At 48.2% G+C, this 17,686-nt stretch overlaps 2 protein-coding genes across 3 annotated transcripts; one reads left to right on the top strand and one right to left on the bottom strand.

The window, feature by feature from the left end:
• Positions 1-5,010: 5,010 nt before the first annotated feature.
• On the top strand, positions 5,011-6,436 carry LOC117850049 (uncharacterized). The gene is made up of 2 exons (XM_034731827.2): positions 5,011-5,232; positions 5,318-6,436. Exons 1-2 carry the CDS (start codon positions 5,220-5,222, stop codon positions 6,163-6,165), a joined length of 861 nt encoding a protein of 286 aa, XP_034587718.2. The 5' UTR covers positions 5,011-5,219; the 3' UTR covers positions 6,166-6,436.
• A 5,179-nt stretch (positions 6,437-11,615) lies between these two features.
• Positions 11,616-17,061, bottom strand: LOC140222393 (uncharacterized). 2 transcript variants are annotated; one of them, XM_072292871.1, is made up of 10 exons: positions 16,905-17,061; positions 15,895-15,988; positions 15,681-15,728; positions 14,968-15,409; positions 14,663-14,876; positions 14,376-14,573; positions 14,117-14,290; positions 13,655-14,044; positions 13,365-13,574; positions 11,616-12,081 (listed from the first exon to the last, which is right to left on the bottom strand). In XM_072292871.1, exons 4-10 carry the CDS (start codon positions 15,396-15,398, stop codon positions 12,073-12,075), a joined length of 1,626 nt encoding a protein of 541 aa, XP_072148972.1. In that variant the 5' UTR covers positions 15,399-15,409; positions 15,681-15,728; positions 15,895-15,988; positions 16,905-17,061; the 3' UTR covers positions 11,616-12,072. The 2 variants fall into 2 exon arrangements, with proteins under 2 accessions (XP_072148972.1, XP_072148971.1); XM_072292870.1 differs by lacking the exon at positions 11,616-12,081 and adding an exon at positions 12,895-13,149 and having other exon boundaries at positions 16,905-17,059.
• Between the last annotated feature and the right edge of the window lie 625 nt (positions 17,062-17,686).

Here is a 17,686-nt window from a genome sequence, read left to right as displayed (position 1 = left end):
GCATTTAAAAAGTATTTTAGTTCAAACGACAATAGCTTCAAAAGTATAATTGATAGTTGAAATGTATGCATTTAAAAAGTATTTTAGTTCAGACGAGAATAGCTTTGAAAGTATGATTGATAGTTGAAATGTATGTCAGGTGGTAGCAATGTGGAGCGGAAATCAGATTAGGGTATGCTATGGTAATGGAGAGATCATTTATGGTCCAATGGGTGTGGATTTGAGTTCTTTCCCTGAAGTCACCGTTGAGCACCCGAATCTGGAGAGTGCTAATATAAGGGATTTGGAAGATTGGTTCGTGGCATTATTTCAGATGGATGCAAGATTTTATTCCATCACAGTGAAATGATTATATGCAAGATTTTATTCTTCAGATGCCCTATAGGATTGGTGAGTAATATTGTCCCTCTCAACTATTCGCATCACATGGGCTAACACAACCTTTGTATACAGTCCTACCTTGATGAAGGGAATTGCCGCTTCACCAAGTGGGTTGACCCTCTGTGGTGGAACCACCTCGGATTAACTTAATTAAAGCACGGTTAAGTCGCCTGACACGCGACACTCATGCCTTAGTCAAGTTAACTCAAAGTGCCGTCGGATTCCATCCGATTTAACCACTTAATCAGGACCGAGTTAGCATAACCCACACGAAGGTGAGTGGTTCCAGAGAATACAACAGATCCACCGAGTTAAACAAGTTTGACAATTAATTCCAACATCAATTCGAAAGTTAGAGTTTTACAAGATTCAAAAGCAGCGGAAAGATAAAATAGCGGAAGCTAGCGCCGGAGTCGGACGTCCCTGATGAGGCCGATCAGGACATCAGTGATCCCTTTCCTCGCCGTCCGAGGAGGGATCCCACTCGACTGTCCACCCAGGAGGAAGCTGGGGCAGCCAAGTGCCAACAGGAGCAAACTCAGGAGCTTCAACTTCACCTGAAAGAGAGCCACAAACAAGGCTAAGCTTCTAAGCTCAACAAGACTTAACCGACTAGTGGAGAACTACTCCACCAACATCTAGACATGCAAGGCTCTTTGGCTGAGGGGTTTGTGTTGCCAAAAGCGACTACAGTGGGTCCTTACTTTCAATATTTTAGCTCAGATTCTAAGTTCATTAACCTGTCTACATTGGTAACTTATGCTAAACAACCATAGTTTCCAACAACAAAGTATAGAACAAGCATCGGGTTCATATCATCATCATGTTCCATATTTACTCAGTGTAGCATAGCGATCAAGCAGTCTCAAACTATGAGAGGCAGACGAATTGATTCGAGTTTCTTAACCATGCATGGCGAACCTAATCTCACGACATCCGCGCACCACCGAGGGTCGCTTCCTGTATCGGCCGTCCCCATCAATTCCCAGGCACGTGTCAGGTCCAAACTTTCCTTGGCATGCAATGCTCCACAGTCCCGGCCTCTATCGTACTGTGACTGCACTTGTACCCACATGATGCACCATGGGAACCTCGTTCCAGGGATAGCAGGGGTATAAGCCACGCCCTAGTTCAATCAGGTACTAGGCTTCCCCATCCCATACTAGGTATGAGATTAGTACTTTCAAACACTTGATCACGAACACCAACACTTTCTGACCTTAAGCAATTTCATATAGACAGACAGGGCGATCCACTGACCACCAAAAGAGTTCACCAGGCCCTGCCCCGTTCATCGTCCTTATAGTTGTAACCAGAAGGAGAACAACCAACTCCTATAACTCGTGAGTGACAGGAAATCACTCGACTTTTACCAAGTCCTATTAAGCAATGCAACTACTCGAACTCATCAGGCTAGTGTTCAGATCAAGAGAACTAAGTCATGCATCTATAGTTTCAAACAACTCTTGTAACGTAATGCACATACAAACGAAGGAAGGCATGTGTAAGTTTAGAAAGTTGGGTTCATGCTCCGGGGCTTGCCTTCAAGCGGGGTGGAGGCGAACTGGTCTTCAGCTGGGGCGACTTTGGCTTCTGGAACTGGCAGCTCAGCTACAGCTCCGTCTTCTAGCACCGGATGCAGCTCGTAGACGCCGTCAGCGAGATGCAACTCTACACGAATGCAAATACAGGAGTTAATGTTTAAACGGTTATTTCAACAACAACACTTGCAAGTTTTAGCCTAGAAACTTGTAGCAAAGCTACGGAAAAAGTGTGGAGGTTCAAGCTTCAGTTGATAGAGAACAAGACAAAGGGTCAGATTGGGAGAAACTTATGATCTGACCCTCCGACCTAAGGAATACTGTACCGGGGTCCTCAGACTTAACGCAGAGAAAACCCTGATATTTTACACAGATACCCTCGGGTCAAGGAAAAGGATACAGCCGAGCCCTCGGGCGAGGCAGATAAGGGTCGGCGAAACAGACAGGGTTGGGCGAAACAGACAGGGTCGGGCGAGACGGAAAAAAGGGGTCGGGCGAAACAGACAAAGTCGGGCGAAACAGACAGGGTCGGGCGAGATGGAAAAAGGGGTCGGGCGAACCGGTAAGGGGTCCGCAGTTTACCTTTAGGCCTACTGGTGAAGCTTTGGGGTCGGGAAGGAGTAGACTTGGGCAGAAGGTCTTAAGCACTAAGGCTTGGGCAGCGGCGATGTCCGGCGGTGCTCCGGCGGCGGCGGAGCTTCTTGTGGGCAACAAGGAAGCTCTAGCACAGTGCGGAGGAGCAGGCGGCTGGGTGGACAGGGGAGAAGCGGACTTGAGCGGAGAGGGGAACTTCTCAAGAGTTTCAGTGGGATTGCTCAAGTGTGCTCAGAGTAGGGGCGGTGAAACAGCGATGGCGAAAGGAACTCCGGTAGGGCTCTGGTACTCCTTTTTATAGCTGCGCGGAAGAGAGAGAGTTGGAGCAGCACAAAGATTGGGAAGAAAAAGATGGAGTGCGCTGCCATGGCGGCGATTGAGCGGCGATGGGCGGCGGAACAGAGCTTCGGAGATGGCGTCTTCGGCCATTGGGCACTGGAGACAAGGCGGCGTAGGCGCGGTTTTGCCGAGGTTTAGATTTGGTGGAGGTAGGCGTCGTCGAGCGGCAGATTTGATTGGTGTGACAGGGAGAACGGTGCTACAAGCGAGGTTGCAACAGGTGAAAAGACAGGGCGAACGGCGTCGTGGTCGAGCACGAAACAGCGGCATTGCCGGAGCACGGCACTGGTAGGGCGAGAAAAGGAGCTGTCGCTGCCGGAGTCGGGGTTGGCGAGGGAGGAATCGTCGCGTAGCGAGTTCATGGGCGACGCGACTGTGGAGAGGCGGAAAAGCCGGAAGTCATCGGGGCTTGCAGCCGGGGATCCGGCGAGATGATGATGGGCGCGCGTTGCGAGGCGGTCTGACGCAGCAGTGGCAAAACTCTGCCACGGCGGCGACGGGGCACCATGGCGCTGCTGGCGAGGGCGTGAGCGAGACGAGGCGAGGCAGAAAGGGTTGCAGAGGGGCTTCCGCTGCGATTGGGGAGGAGGGCGCGGGAATCCATCCTGTCGCGGCCGGCGACTGGGCGAAGCGGCGGGCGTCGGAGAGATCAAGCCACACGGCGGAGAGGCTCTGAAGCGGGCGCATGCTGCTCGGGTGCGTCTACCTCGGGAGATCCGGGGAAGAGATTTGCGGGTCCACCAGTCAGTCTCGGTTTCTCCTCTGCTCCAAGATGTGAAAGAACACTGCCTTTGGACTTAGAAAGAACCGGCGGTTTTGGGTCGGTTTTTCAGGGGTCGAAGCTGGGAACTGGAGGTTGAGCGTTTAAGCTCAGGGGAGCTGAGTCAGTGGGATTAGGGACTCGGATTAGGATTAACTCGGCTGAGTTAACCAGGGTCGTTACACCCTCCCATTCAGAAGCATACCAAAGAGTACATCGACTACCTGAAATGCAAGATCTTCGATCTCCAGCAACGGGTGGAGACCATTGAAGCCGACGAGGAATATAATGCTTGGGTCATTAGCATCGAAGGTGACCCCATTTGTCCGGATCTGTGGTGCAAGTGCTCGTACCACCACAACAAGGATCGTCCTACATCTCCACCATCCTCCGGTGGAGCTGGATTCTACGAGGTTGGCCCCTCGTAGTTCTCCCAGAGCCAATACTACTAGATACTGCCACTTTGGTTTTTAAACCTGGCTCTCTAAATTCCCTAAGGCATGTTAGGTTTAGGAACGATGCATGTTAACATTAACACATCGCTGTACATGCCATTGCAACTTGTGGTAGATTTTTTAGGTAAGAGGTGGTGTCTCCATGTTGCAAAATCTATAAGCAACAATGTACTAGATGCTGTACCCTCTTTATCATGTAATTTCACTGCTACTCAGCTATGCAATTTATGCCGGGAAGAGCAACTTGAATGGTTCTTCAAATTTCATATGCTTGTGTGCACCAGCATGACCAGAAAAACTTCATGTTTTGTATTGGAAGTGAACATAGAAGAGGGAAATAGAAGTTTCAAATTCAGATAAGGAAAAATATGGCAAACCATGAGGAAAATTTGAAATGGAAATTTATTCTTCTTGTAATAGATTAGCTCAAACACATAATTTCTGAAATCTAGATCGTCCGCGCATTTTGGCATTCAACCATGTTGTCCTTTTTTTAAAGGAAACAATATTTCGTCCGTGCATCAGACGGAATTTCCACTCGTCAGGTTATTTTAATTTCATCTTCCCGTCAGACGAAATTATGCTATTTTCGTCGACCTGGTAGACGAAATCAATGTTTCGTCTTCTGGTGGTTAGATGAAAGCAGTAGATTTCGTCGACTTCCTAACCAGTAGACGATTGGGGTACATTTTTGAAAATCTTGAATTCTTGCGTACCATTTTGTAATTTCGAGAAAAAATGGTATTAAAAAAAATTCCACGATTCCAACATGTGAGAGCCCCACTGACTCTTTCTTTGCCAGCACTCAATGCCTTTCTCGTCTGTTTCCCTCACCAGCACTCCATCCTCTGTGTCATAAAAGAAAAGGGAATTAAAAACACCTCATCGTGCCTCTTCTTCATCAGCACTCCATGCCTTCTCTCCCTCCGGTATTCCTCGCTGACACACCATCCTTTCCTTCTGTCCTTTCCTTCTACCCTTGTATACATTCACATCCACCCAAGGAAGTTTCCATCCTTAATTAGGCGGCCGGACGACGGACAGCATCCTTCAGCTGGGGTAGCAGCGAGAGGCATCTTCTGCCTCCGACGAGTGCATGACAATAGCAGCCGCAAGTCCTTGTCAGCCTCTCCTCCAACTCTCTACAACATGTACTGGTCAGGTGAGCAAAGGCCAAAGGCATCATGTTTTTTCTTTGAAAGCAATCCAAATCCCTGATGATACACCCTTTAAAACATACACTACAGAATACGTTGGTCAGTATTGGAGAGCGCAGCGGTTAGAGCAGGAGAAGACTAGACTATCCAACGAGAAGCGTCAGCTGGAGAAGCAATTGGCGGAGAAGACGAGGGCGGCTCAGGTGTCCGCAAGCCAGGTCTTCACGCTGGGGCTCAAGGTGCAGGAGCTGGAGCGCCGGAACACCGAACTATCCGGTGACCTGGTGAAGCAAAGGGAGGACACGAGGAAGGCAGGCCTGCTGTTCATGGAAGCTGCCGATAAGTACCAGCAAGTTGCAAAGAAGAAGATCAGGGCGAAGGTTGCGGAGCTGGAGGACGCGAGGAAGGCGAGCATGATGATCATGGACGCTGCCGACGCGTACCAAGGTGTAGCGAAGAAGCAAACTAAGGCGAAGGTGGAGGAATTGGAGGACATGAAGGCGGCGGTTCTAGTGTTGATGAGCGCTGCGGATACGTACCAGCAAGAAGCAAAGAAGCAGATTAAGGAGAAGGTGGAGGAGTTGAAAATCCTAAGGGTCCAGAAGGCGGAGATGGATGCGAGGGCAGCGTCTTTGGAGTCGGAGCTCAATGCAGCTCTGTATAAGAATCAGGAATTGGAGGTGGGTTATGATTCGGTGAAGGGTGAAAATAACGAGCTTCGGTCAGAGATTGAGAGGCTCATGATGGAATTGGTTGCACTGGCCGAGGCGGGAGAGGTAGCTACAAAGGCATTTGATGGCGAGAGGACAGAAATCATGAAGGAATTCGAAGACCTTAGGATGATGAAGGTTGAGGAAATTCAAGCCAGTAAGGATTTGATGAAGGGTGAACATGATAAGCTTTGGTCGGAAGTTTTGACAGCAGAACACAAAAAATAGCTTGTTTGAAGCAGAGGTTTAAGATGGAATTGGTGCCTTGGCGGAGTTGGAGGAGGCAGAAATTATAATGGAAGCAGAGATTTAGAAGAAAAAGAAACACTAAAATAAACCAGTACTGCTTTGAAATGGGTTTACAGTTGAGACTGCTTACTAAAATACATGAAGGAAATTTCTATTGAATTGGATATACATTGTTCCCTGACTCGTGTAATAAACACAAACATATCATACACTTTTGTTGTATTGCATACTAGGTGAACGTATTTTTTCATGTTCTCTCGAAGAAAGGCACATGCTGTTCCAACATGCAATGTGGTGATGGTAGACAGACTACTATAGCATAGAGGAAACTCATTGTTGCATGATTTTGTACATTACTAGATTTAACTAACTTCTGCCTATTCTGTTTATAAATTATGAACCTTCGGAAGACTGGAAGAGAACACTTGATGTCACTGCAAAAAGAGTGCCACTTTGCTGGTTGATGGGTCAATAATCTGTCCGTTTCCGGTGCGGTCTATATAAGAGGGTGTAAATGATGAGTAGCCCTCATGTGCGTTCATAAAGGGGGAAAAGGAAAAAGGTTCAGGTGTGCTGCTGGCCAAGTAAACCGGCCACATGTGAATCAAATTCTGAGGCAAGTATATTTCGGCTTCAAACTGGCAATATTCGCAAAATATACACCCATACACCAAGCAGGGGGCAACAAAAGAAGTTCAGATCGCAACTGTGGGTTTCCATGGTTTGAGCTAGAGACAGGTACTGTCACTCATTAAGCGAAACCACCTATATTGATAACGGATGAATAATGTCTAAGATAACGGGCATCACGTTTTTTTATGAGAGATGCGTTACAAATGACTTGACGAGCGCGCTCGGGCGCTGCCCGCCGTGGCCGTGGCGGAGACGACTGCCTGGGTGATCCGACTGGTGGTGCTCAGCGCCTGTCCCGGGAGGAGGCCACCCTGACCGCAGTGCTACAGATAGCGACGGCGACAGCGGGATGGCGGCCGCCCTGGGTGGCAGTGTTGCGACGGTCGGAGGCAGCGCGGTGGGGCGTGGCGTGTGCGGTGGTGGCGGGCGCGCGCGAAGGGTTGAGCGGCGCGGCTCATGGAGGCCGGCCCCGGGCGAGGAGACGAGGTAGCGCCGCGTGGGGGAAGGAGTGGACCGGCCAGCGGTGGTGGACAGAGCGCGGCCGGTCCGACGCGTGGCTGCACGATGGCAGTCAAGTGGGGTGAGCGACAGATCGGAACACATCAGCTTTTGTGCCTTCAACGGCGGCGGTGTGGTGCCGCGGCCGGGTGGCTTGTGCAAGGTGTGCCAGCGACGTCATGGAGGCGCGGCAAGGACACCTAGCACAGGGGCACGCTGGCGGCACCGAGGTGGGGCTACGAGCGTCGTCGGGCCACCTCTCCTCGGTTTGAGGAGTTGCGGAGGCGGCGATGGAAGAGGAAGGCGGCTGAGCCTTGGTAGGGGCTCGTGCGGCGAGCAAGCGGAGGTGGAGGCAACCCCGCCCTAGATGGGCTGCCGGGACAGTGGTTTTGGACTGCCGAGCCGTGAGCATACAGTGAGGGTTGGGATGCTCCGGGTGAAAGCCCTCGCCAGCGTTGCTGGCGGAGATGACTGCGGCACCCTAGGGCGTCGTTCTCCCCGTTGGGGGTGTTATGACTGAGCTACAACTCTGCTGCACGGGGTCCTCTAGGTGAAAACCCTATCCAGACTCTAGATGAGCGACGGTGGTGCTATTGGCGTCGTGCCCTCCTTGGAGGCGTCGTCTCTAGAGAACCATCTCGATTCATGGCATTGCTGGTCCATTGGTCATGGGTGGCCGTAGCTGGTGGTGGCACTCCCACCACTTGGAAAGTTGGACGGGTGTTGCCAAGGCCATGGAGGCGATCGCAGATATGGCGGCAGTCAGGGGTTGTCGCATGGTTGTCGGCTTGGCTTTTTGCAGCGGACCGCGGCAGCTGGTGTTCCTTGGCAACGGTCAGATCAGTGTGGGACTGCGTCGGAAGACAACGCTTGTGGCAACGGCATCGTGGGACAACTAGGCTTATAGCGGACCACGGCAGGTTGATCAGCTTGGCTGGGCTACTCAGTGTGGTACATCGTCGAAAGGCGGCGCAAGCGACTTCTATAGTTTGCTGACTTGACGGTGGAGGCTTTTGTGTGGGTGAAGCAACGAGGTGAAGTCGACCTGCAGCGGCGGCTTGGTTGATCGATGGAGATCTGGTGGAGTGGGGCAACATTACTCACTACTCTGACAGTGATAAAAGAAACAGGCCCATGACGTGGAGTACCGTGGCGGGCGAGGCAAGGCCCCCGCGCGCGGTGTTTCTTCGAGATGACGAGATCAAGGTGGAGTCCAATGGCGGATGTGGCGAGGCCCCCACGCGTTGTGTTATCGTGGTGGAGACTGCGAGGCAGCCTGCGAGAGGTCCGGATTCGGTGGTATCACTCCATTAGGTGGAGCGTGGTGTTGCAGCAACACTACGACGGAGGATCCCGCATGACGGTGGCCTTCTCGGTGCGGTGCAATCTGTTTCTATCGGTTCCCTGTCGACACAGGGCTACGCCTGGAGGTTTCGGTGAATATATGAGCGTGAATGTTGGTGTGTGCCACCGTGGTGTGTGGAGTGAGGAGGTCGCGTTGACATCCCAATCCAACCGGTCGGGTGTGACGTTTTTTTGGAGTTTGAGTGGTGGACCCGCGTTGTTGTCCCAATCCAATCGGGCGAGTCATTGTTTTCCTTTTCTTTTCCTTTTCCTGCCTATGGCCTCCCATGACTGTAGTCTTGTATTTTCTGCTATATCAATGAAACAGGCACTATCTTGTGCGTCATTCTTTCAAAGATAACGGGCCCTGTTCCCATTACATATAACGAGTTACTAGTAACCGGCAAGAAACAAAGCATCCTTTGACGCGTCACCCAGTGACTTGCGCGAAGTAACAAATGTAGATCATGGCCCTTTACTTATAGTTGTAAATAGGTAATGGGTTTCAATCTTTGCCCGGCCGTTACCTATGCCCTATGCCCCCTAGGAAATAACAGCCTCACTCATTACCTTTGACAAGTTTCTTGTTCGTGCATTTGTAATGATCAGTAATGTCTGGAGGTTCAATTGCAGAATTTGACATCTACGGGTAAGGATCAGCGTGGAGCTCGTATGCCATGTCCAAAAGAAAGAAATTTTGTAAAGAAGGGTCAAGAAACAAAGAAGAACAGGAAAGAACATCAGGATGGAAGCAGATCTACTGTTAGCAGATTTAACGTATCTTAAGCGAATACCGGACTTTCCTATATAGCATTTATAAAAGTTGAGCCCTTGACTTATGAGCCCGATGCAGGAAAGTCTCGGATGTGCATGAGACACTAAGTAAGCTTTAGTGGCGGTTTTTGAGATAAAGGCGCATTTCAAATAAAATATCATTAACCATATATTCATGCATGGCAACTATTACAATTATTACTCCAATCCTCTTGACCGTCGAACCGCCTTGAGAACCATTGCTGCCGCCTGATCAACTGCCAACAAACCATAACTCCTCGCGCCTTACAAAGCTTGATCTTCATCTAACACATGCGCTTCATTTTTATGGGCCATGCGAATGCACTAAAGTGTCACATCGCTTGCCCGTAAATGCTTGTGAAAATGAATACTAATATGTGTTGACTTTGGTTTTTTTACCGGAGTCAACAGATGAAGATAAGGTTCTGACAGTTGATGGGTTTGCGGAAGAAAAGGTTTGGCTACAGATGACCATATTCTAGAAACTGATAGAAGACCAGGAGGGGACCATTCTGAAATGAAATCGACTCCACCAAATAAGGAGAAACGTGTAAATTTATCTTTAGTAGTTTTTAGGTTCATTGTAACGGTTCATGTCATGACCGATTAGGAGTTTAGCTTGCTTCAGGGTATAAATATAAACTCGTGAGCGTTGTATCAAATAATCATCAATACAACCTTTCGGCGCCACGCCGTCAAACCTTAGGAGTAGGAGTAGAGTAGAAACCGGCGAGTTTCTTCTTGTGCGCAGGGCTACATCGGATTCAATCTCAAACGAGCTTGTAAGTACCGTTACGTGGTCCTTACATTATCTATATCAAAACTTTCTAGGCTTTGTCAAATATTCTGATCTCTTAGCATAAAGGCTAGTTATTGAGTTACTTAGATTGCAAATAGAACTTTTTAGGCTTCGTCCAATATTCTGTTTGATGTTGCTCACAGTTATCGAGTTGTTTGGTTTGATTAAGTTACATCATATCGATCTCTTAGTTTTATCAAGCGCTCATAGTTATCAAACGGCTTAGATCTGGCCAGGTTATCTTCATCGGCTTCTTGACCTTGTTTAAGCGTTCACCAGTTATCTAATCGTATCGGCCGGTTAGATCTTGCATGCTTTACTTGCTTTGCATATGCTAGGTCCGATAAATCTTTTACCTCTACCCCTCGTATTGCTAGCCCTCAGATCCTTAACGTCAAAAAGCTACTATTGAGAGCCTATATCTCAGTTGGGTCTTATCCATATCTCCCAGTAGCATGATGACGTCTTTGAGCCGATGACTGTGCATTCGAGGCCTTGCTGCCGTTACTAATCTTTTAAACTAATGGGTCAAAGTTAATGTCCTCTTAGTCATACTGTCTTCGTTAAGTCCAATCTATCGGCTCATGACATTAATTAGATCCGTTAGTTTAATCGGTTTGTAAACAGTAGGCAAGTTATCCTTGATGTCGCATCCTAGTCTTTTAGATTATAGATCGAAGTTAATGCCATCTCAGCCATACTTTCTTAGTTAAGTCCAATCTATCGGGTGATGATATTAATTAGATTCAACGTGTACACGGTAAACAAGGACCCTTTTAATGGCTGCTGCTTTATCTTGCATCTATCTTAGCCCATCGGCTCATATAGCCGATGACACATGTCATTAATGCTTCTATTTATTTACATCATATGATTACTCTGAAAACCTGACTTTTATGGTATTTATTCAAAGTAACCCCTATTTATGAGCTCGAAGGCTTCACCGCCTATCGGCTCAGGAATTTAATGTTTCCTTGTCAATTACATGTCAAATTAACTAGCACGCCTTGCACCTTCGCAAGCCGATTTGAAACCTGTACTGGAGTTAAGCAGATCTCCCGTATCCTCCATGTTGTTCAACGCAGAAGCTTGAAGCTCATATTTTGCATCAACAATATGTGTGATGTGCTCTGCCGCTTGAAAGATGAGGGTGCCGCGTGCTCGTTATTTTGAAAACTACTAGGTGGATTTTCGCACCCTCCAAAGCTTGAGGCTAGATTATTTCTTTAAATTTGAAGTACAAAACAAAAAGGAAATTATAAAAAATACATGTAACGTAACTTATCCGTATATACCTTAGCAAATTAAAGTACAATAAACCATACTATGTAACAAAAACTACTTATCCATCCTAATACACCAAAATGTCATAAGCTGGGAAGATCCACCAAGTGAGTAAGCGTCAACACCGGTGTCATGGGGATGCATGCTCGTGCGCGTAGTATTCTTCAAAGAGGTTGTCATGGTGCCTGATCAGGTGAAGTTTGACGCTTCTTCGGCTTGCCATCGCCCCAACTTGCGAAGCTTGAGGCTGCTATCGCGGGGTTGCCCACTCGTGAACACTGTTGTCACATGCAAGCCACAGCTGCATGTGGTTTCTGGTGAGGGGGCCTCGACTGCACCACTGTCTTCCTTCGCTGTGGCGAGAAGTATGTTGTGCCGTCGACCTCTCAAGCACGAGGAGTGCAATGGTTGCTGCCGTGTGAATGGGTGAAGGGGAAAGCACATTTTTTTCACGCGAAATACACACGTGTGGTATATAGAATTCGAATCTAGGACCCCTCTCTCTCTCTCTCCACATGTAGTCCCTGCCCTTATCATCTCACCTACAAAGTACACCTTAACCATATTAATAGTTGATACTATTTAGACTTCACTTTTCCGAATATTGTATTCCATATTTCTTAGTCCAAATGATCTAGGGACGGTATTTACACCAATGTATTTAAAATGATAGAAATATATTTATGCTCTTAAAAAGGTATATTATTGAAAATATTATAACTACATTATTTTCATGAACAAACATACTGAATCGAGGTTATGTAAAAGTTTCATGCACTACTTGGAAACAGTAGCTTTGCCGAGTGTAGCACTTGGCAAATGCCTCTCAGCTTCGATTTTAACGGCAAACAGCTCTTAAAGTCACGACGACGGTGAGAAGATGATGACGGCGACTTTGCCAAGTGCCATACGGAAAGGCACTCGGCAAACTTCAAATCTTTGCCGAGTGTTGTGGCAAAAACACTCAGCAAATTTCAAATCTTTGCCGAGTGTTGTGGCAAAAACACTCGGCAATTTTCAAATCTTTGACGAGTGTTTTTCCTGACACTCGGCAAAGCTTCGTGTCCCCGACCAGAATTTGATCTCTTTGCCAAGTGTCGCTGTGCCACTTGACAAAGAGGTCATTGACACTCGGCAAAGAGACCAAAATCTTCCCAGAATGCATAGAATTTGATCTCTTTGCCGAGTGTTTTTGCCATGCCACTCAGCAAAAGACCTTTTTGCCGAGTGTAACACTTGGCAAAGTGACCTAAACCACCCAGTTTTTATTGTTGTCACGTATAACAGACCCCTCTCAAACAAACATCACAAGCACACAATAAGCATCACAAGCACACAATAAGCATCACAGGCAGTTCGTAACCACAAATAGACATTCACAACACACAAATAAACATCATCATTAGAAGTAGACATTCACAACCACAACTAGACAAGTGAGACAAGTAATCCACAAGTATTTTGCCACAAATGCAAACAAGTGAGACAAGTAATCCACAAGTGAGACAAGTGGCCGTGCAACCACAAGTAGACATCAGTCACTAAGGAGGCAACGATGGCCACTGCGACAAAGCTGGGTCTGATGGCTCATTCGATGCCGCCGATTGATTCTACACAAAGGAGAAGAGATTTGCATGTGTGAGATTGCATAAGTCACTTTTCTATTGTGTGTTCTGCAACATATATACCACAATGTTTCTAGTTTCTAGTTTATTTCGAGTTTCTAGTGTCTAGTTTAATTCTAGTTTGTAGTGTCTGGGCATCTTTGTAAGATTGATTCTGCATAAACTACAAACGGTGATTATAAGTTTGCCGAGTGACTCACAGGAGTAGATGTAGGAGATGGAGGGAATAGGTTCGGTGGCGGAGGTTGACCCATCCTCTCAAAAACACCCTGCATATACTGGAACATCTGCTCTGCCCTCCGCTCAGCTGCCTCCACCCTCGCCTCCATCCTTCTCGCCTCCCTCTGCCAATCTACCTCCATCCTCGCCTCCATCTCCTCTCGTCGCTTCCTTTCTTGTTTCACCTGGGCCTACAATATTTCATCCCAATGTTACAATGCAAAACAAAAGTATGTAAAAATCAATGAATGATGAATAAAACACGAATAACCTGCAGTGCCTCCATCTGGAACCATGTAGTGTCCGGTCGTGGGCGTATGGCCGAGCTGGAACTCGTGCCCTTTGCTCGAATCTGGGAGAGAGTGGGAGTAGTGGCCGTGTCGATTGTGCTGTCCCCAATCCAGTACCGGCCATGCTTCTTGCCTTTTCCCACCCTCATGACAACTTCTCCATCAAGTTCCTGGGTGCTCGGATCGTACTCTGGTCCATGGACCTCCCTTGCCATCGTTGTGTATTCATTGAGGCGGTTGTGGACGGTCGCATTGCTGTACGCCGAGGGCGGGTCCTCTGGATTGTAGTCGATGTTGTCCGTCGCCTTGCCCTTGTGGGACAAAGCCCATGCCTTGAACTGGGAGCAAGGCTGGCCACCATGTGACGACGACTGCGAAAAAAAGCAAAATGATTAGAAATTATGCAGAATTGAGCGTTAGAATAAAGAAATGAATTCGCATACCCATTTAGCCGCGTATTCGTCGAGGCTGAGGTTCCCTTGATGGTGTGGTGCACCTGGCATCAGCAAACGCCGATCTCGGCAAGCGTTGTGCGTCTCCTCCCACTTGGGGTTGCACCACTTGTCCACCATGTATTCCCAGCACTGGCAATGTTGGATGCACCACCACGGAGGCACCTACGTCATCAAGTGTATGACATTAAGAAGATGAAGTTAAGTGTAATTAATCTCGGAAAAATAAGTATTAATGTTCCACATTTACCTGCAAGTATTGTTCCCGGGTCAGCTTCATGGTTCTTGCCTTAGTTTTATTGATCTTCATTCTTCTGTAGCTAGCGTAGTAGTCGATGATGGCCTGAACACGCGCCTCGTAGTGCATGTCCTTTACAAGTTTCTTGGCGGCTTCGTGAGCCACAGTAGCTGCCCTGGCCTCGTATCCCTCTTGGCATCTGAAGAAGTCCTGCATATAGACACAATGTATCCAGTCATTATTTCAAGAATGTCCAGTGAATGCAATGTGTTGAGCAATGTAGTGCGAGGAAGACTTACCCACAGCTCGGCCTTCACCCGCTCCGCCTTGTTGGGGAATACCCTACCATCCTGATCAAGGGCATCGCAGACGGCGACGTAGTGCTCCCACGTGTAGGCCGGCTTCGTCGTTCCGTCGAACTCCACCAAACCAGGGAAGTGTAGCCTGCACAAAAGACCAAGGATGCCGTTGGGATGGCGTGCGTGATCACCCCCACCGACCTTCGTAAAACCCCTGCCCAAGTGATTAAGATAAATTATTAGTTTTTATTGTAATTTTCAACATATCAAATGAAAAATTAGTGATAACATCTAAAGTTACTTACCTTTTCCATGAGGGTTGAATAACCGGGCGTCTCTCAAGAGGTATCGGTCGCTTTGGGAGGGTCGAGGGACCTCGCAACCAGATACGCGACGAACTAGAGGAACCGGAACCCCCTGCCTCCTCCTCCACCTGGTCCTGCTCCACCTGTACCTCCTCATCACCAGAGGCGTGCGAGGAAGGTACCTCCTCCTCCTCAGACGACGAGGAGGAAGCTACAGGCGATGGTGGTCTCGCTCGAGCCTTTCCTCGACCCCTGCCTCCACCCTTCCCTCGACCACTGCCTCCACCCTCGACCCCTGCCCCACCCTTCTCTCGACCCCTGGCTCCACCCCTCCCTCGACCCCTCCCGGACTCCTGAGCTGCATCGGACTCTTCAGCTGCATCGGTCGATCTCGCGTAAAGCGACGTTACCCTCCTCACACCGCTGACCATTGTTCAATCACCTGCAATTAAAAAGAGTAAACCAATTAGCACAGATAAACAAAATGTGCTTAGAAAGATATGCAAAATAAATGTGGACAATTAAGTAGAGCATGGAAACTACCCCATCTACACATCCTCGAGCTATCCAAAAAATGTGGACAATTCAAAACAGATACCATTATATATATGCAAAGATCTGCATATTTCCAACCATATCTCTCTCGAACAGGAGATGCCTAGGTTACGTGATATACGAACATGATACAGAAAGAGGGGTCTTCCATTCCTCACCTTGCTGTCCTACAAAGTGACGAGTCGAGGATGGTGCAATAGCCTCTCCTGCAAAAAAAGGAACATAATAGTATCAAATGTAATTTTCGGCAGCACCTCCCCTGCACGGTGAGGTTTCCAAAACCTGCAACAAATAAAACAGCACGATGGCCGACAACCACATACACACCAAACCAACAGTACGATGGCCGACAACCACATACACATCTTATACCTTACAAAACCACGGCAAGTCGAAGGTGTAGGGTGGCGGGAGGGCAAGGCGGACGACGGCGGCAGGGCGGGGCAGGGAGCGGCGGCCGCATAACCTATTAAAGATAGCAGCACATGATCATCAAAGCAGTTACTATAAGCAGTCGGATCTGACACTGTTCATCAGAAGAACTTCTTAGTAACTAAGTCAATGCTGAGGTTCAGTTCAAAGGTAAACAGCTGTCTAAACTAGCTTGTTTTGAGATTTTCAAGTTTTGGAAGCAAAAAGATTACAGATTTGGGATTTGGCATATACATTAGATTCCAGATTTGATCCAGTTTTAACTTTATTGATAAAAACCAGCCGGTTTCTGTTAGGTGATTTCCTGACCATTTGCTATAGCAAGAAAAAGGAACAGAACCCTTCTACACTTCCCTTAGCAATGGTAGTTGACCTTTGGGAACTGAAAAATAGACTTTGCGCATCACATAGGAAGATGTAAATAACTTATTTATTTTCTTGACATCACATTATTATATATGGCACAGGCTTATACTGAACATGCAGTAATTTCATTATAGCTTGTGTCATGCTAATGGACGATGGCAAAATCTCAGTGTGTGGCCACATGAAATAAAATCAGCTTCAGAGGACAAAAGGATATGAGGACTTAGCACCAAATAAACAAATGGTGAATTGGTGATGCAGGTGTTTCCATCCCACTGACAGGTAGTAAAAGGGAGAATCTATACTTTTCTACCAGCAAAACAAGAAACAGCACTATCTGAGCATAATGCTGAAAGAGAGATTAACTAAACATCAATGAGCTGTCGTCACACAGCATATCTTTTATGTTCAACATTCTCTGATCTGACCATGTAAAACACCATTGCATACCCTTGAAAACAGATCATAAACACTAGATGAAATGTTAAATGTTTAAACAGTGAACTAGAAAACTAGAATTAGCTAATTCCTATTCTATTTCTTTCTCAGCATTGAAAACAAAACAAACTTTGAGTCCCTGTTACCTGTCACGCAGGGGGCAGGGCGCCGGCCGCCGGGGGGCAGGGGCGGCGCAGGGAGAGCCGGCGGCGGGGTCCCGGGGGCTGGCGAGGGACCCGGCGCAGGGAGAGCCGGGGTCGACGGCGGGGTCCCGAGGCGGCGGGGGCTGGTCCCGGGGCAGCGGCGGGGCAAGGGAGGCTGGGGGCGCGCGGGGGCCGGCGGCGGGGGCAAGGCGAGGGGCGCGCGCGGGAGCCGGCGGCGGGGGTGGGGCGCCGGGGGGCCGGCGAGGGCGCTCGCGGGGCCGGCGGAGGCCGCGGGCAAGCGGCGGCGGAGGGGGCAAGGGAGGCCGGAGGCGGGGTGCGGGCACGGGAGGGAGGCGGGGTGGCGTGGGCCGGCGGCGGGGTGGGGTCACGGACGGCCGCGGCGTGGGGCGCCTGTGTGTGTGAGTGCGGCGCGGCCGGTTGATATGCGCATGGTTTGCGGAGTGCCCGCGCTGTACTAGTCGGCAAAGTCAAGGTTTGCCGAGTGCTAGATCACAGGCACTCGGCAAACCCTTTTCTTTTTCCTTAATTTCCAAACGGTAAGGCCGTCAAATTTATATTTCATGCATACTTCTTCTCCTTTTCCATAACGTGTTTTACTAAATTTATTTTGATGTACTTTGAAAATAGCTTGTCAAATTCACTCAACAATGCATATTTAATTTTTTTACGAATATTATTCCATTATTTCATGCAGTTATAGCTCAAATTCAATTTATATCAATTAAAATTCTATAATGATAGTTAATAAATTAAAATTATCAAAC

The sequence above is a fragment of the Setaria viridis genome, chromosome 3, assembly GCF_005286985.2.
Source record: "Setaria viridis chromosome 3, Setaria_viridis_v4.0, whole genome shotgun sequence".
Taxonomy (NCBI): Eukaryota; Viridiplantae; Streptophyta; class Magnoliopsida; order Poales; family Poaceae; genus Setaria; species Setaria viridis.
This window is presented reverse-complemented; position numbering and strand designations above follow the sequence as displayed.

Excerpts from the sequence above, each read along its gene's own strand:
- LOC140222393 (XM_072292870.1), bottom strand. The coding sequence starts at position 15,398 with ATGGTCAGCGGTGTGAGGAGGGTAACGTCGCTTTACGCGAGATCGACC. Across the intron at positions 14,574-14,662 it reads GGGTGAAGGCCGAGCTGTGG|GACTTCTTCAGATGCCAAGA; the intron begins GTAAGTCTTCCT and ends GTCTATATGCAG. Across the intron at positions 13,150-13,364 it reads CATCTCCTACATCTACTCCT|AATCAATCGGCGGCATCGAA; the intron begins GTGAGTCACTCG and ends TCCTTTGTGTAG.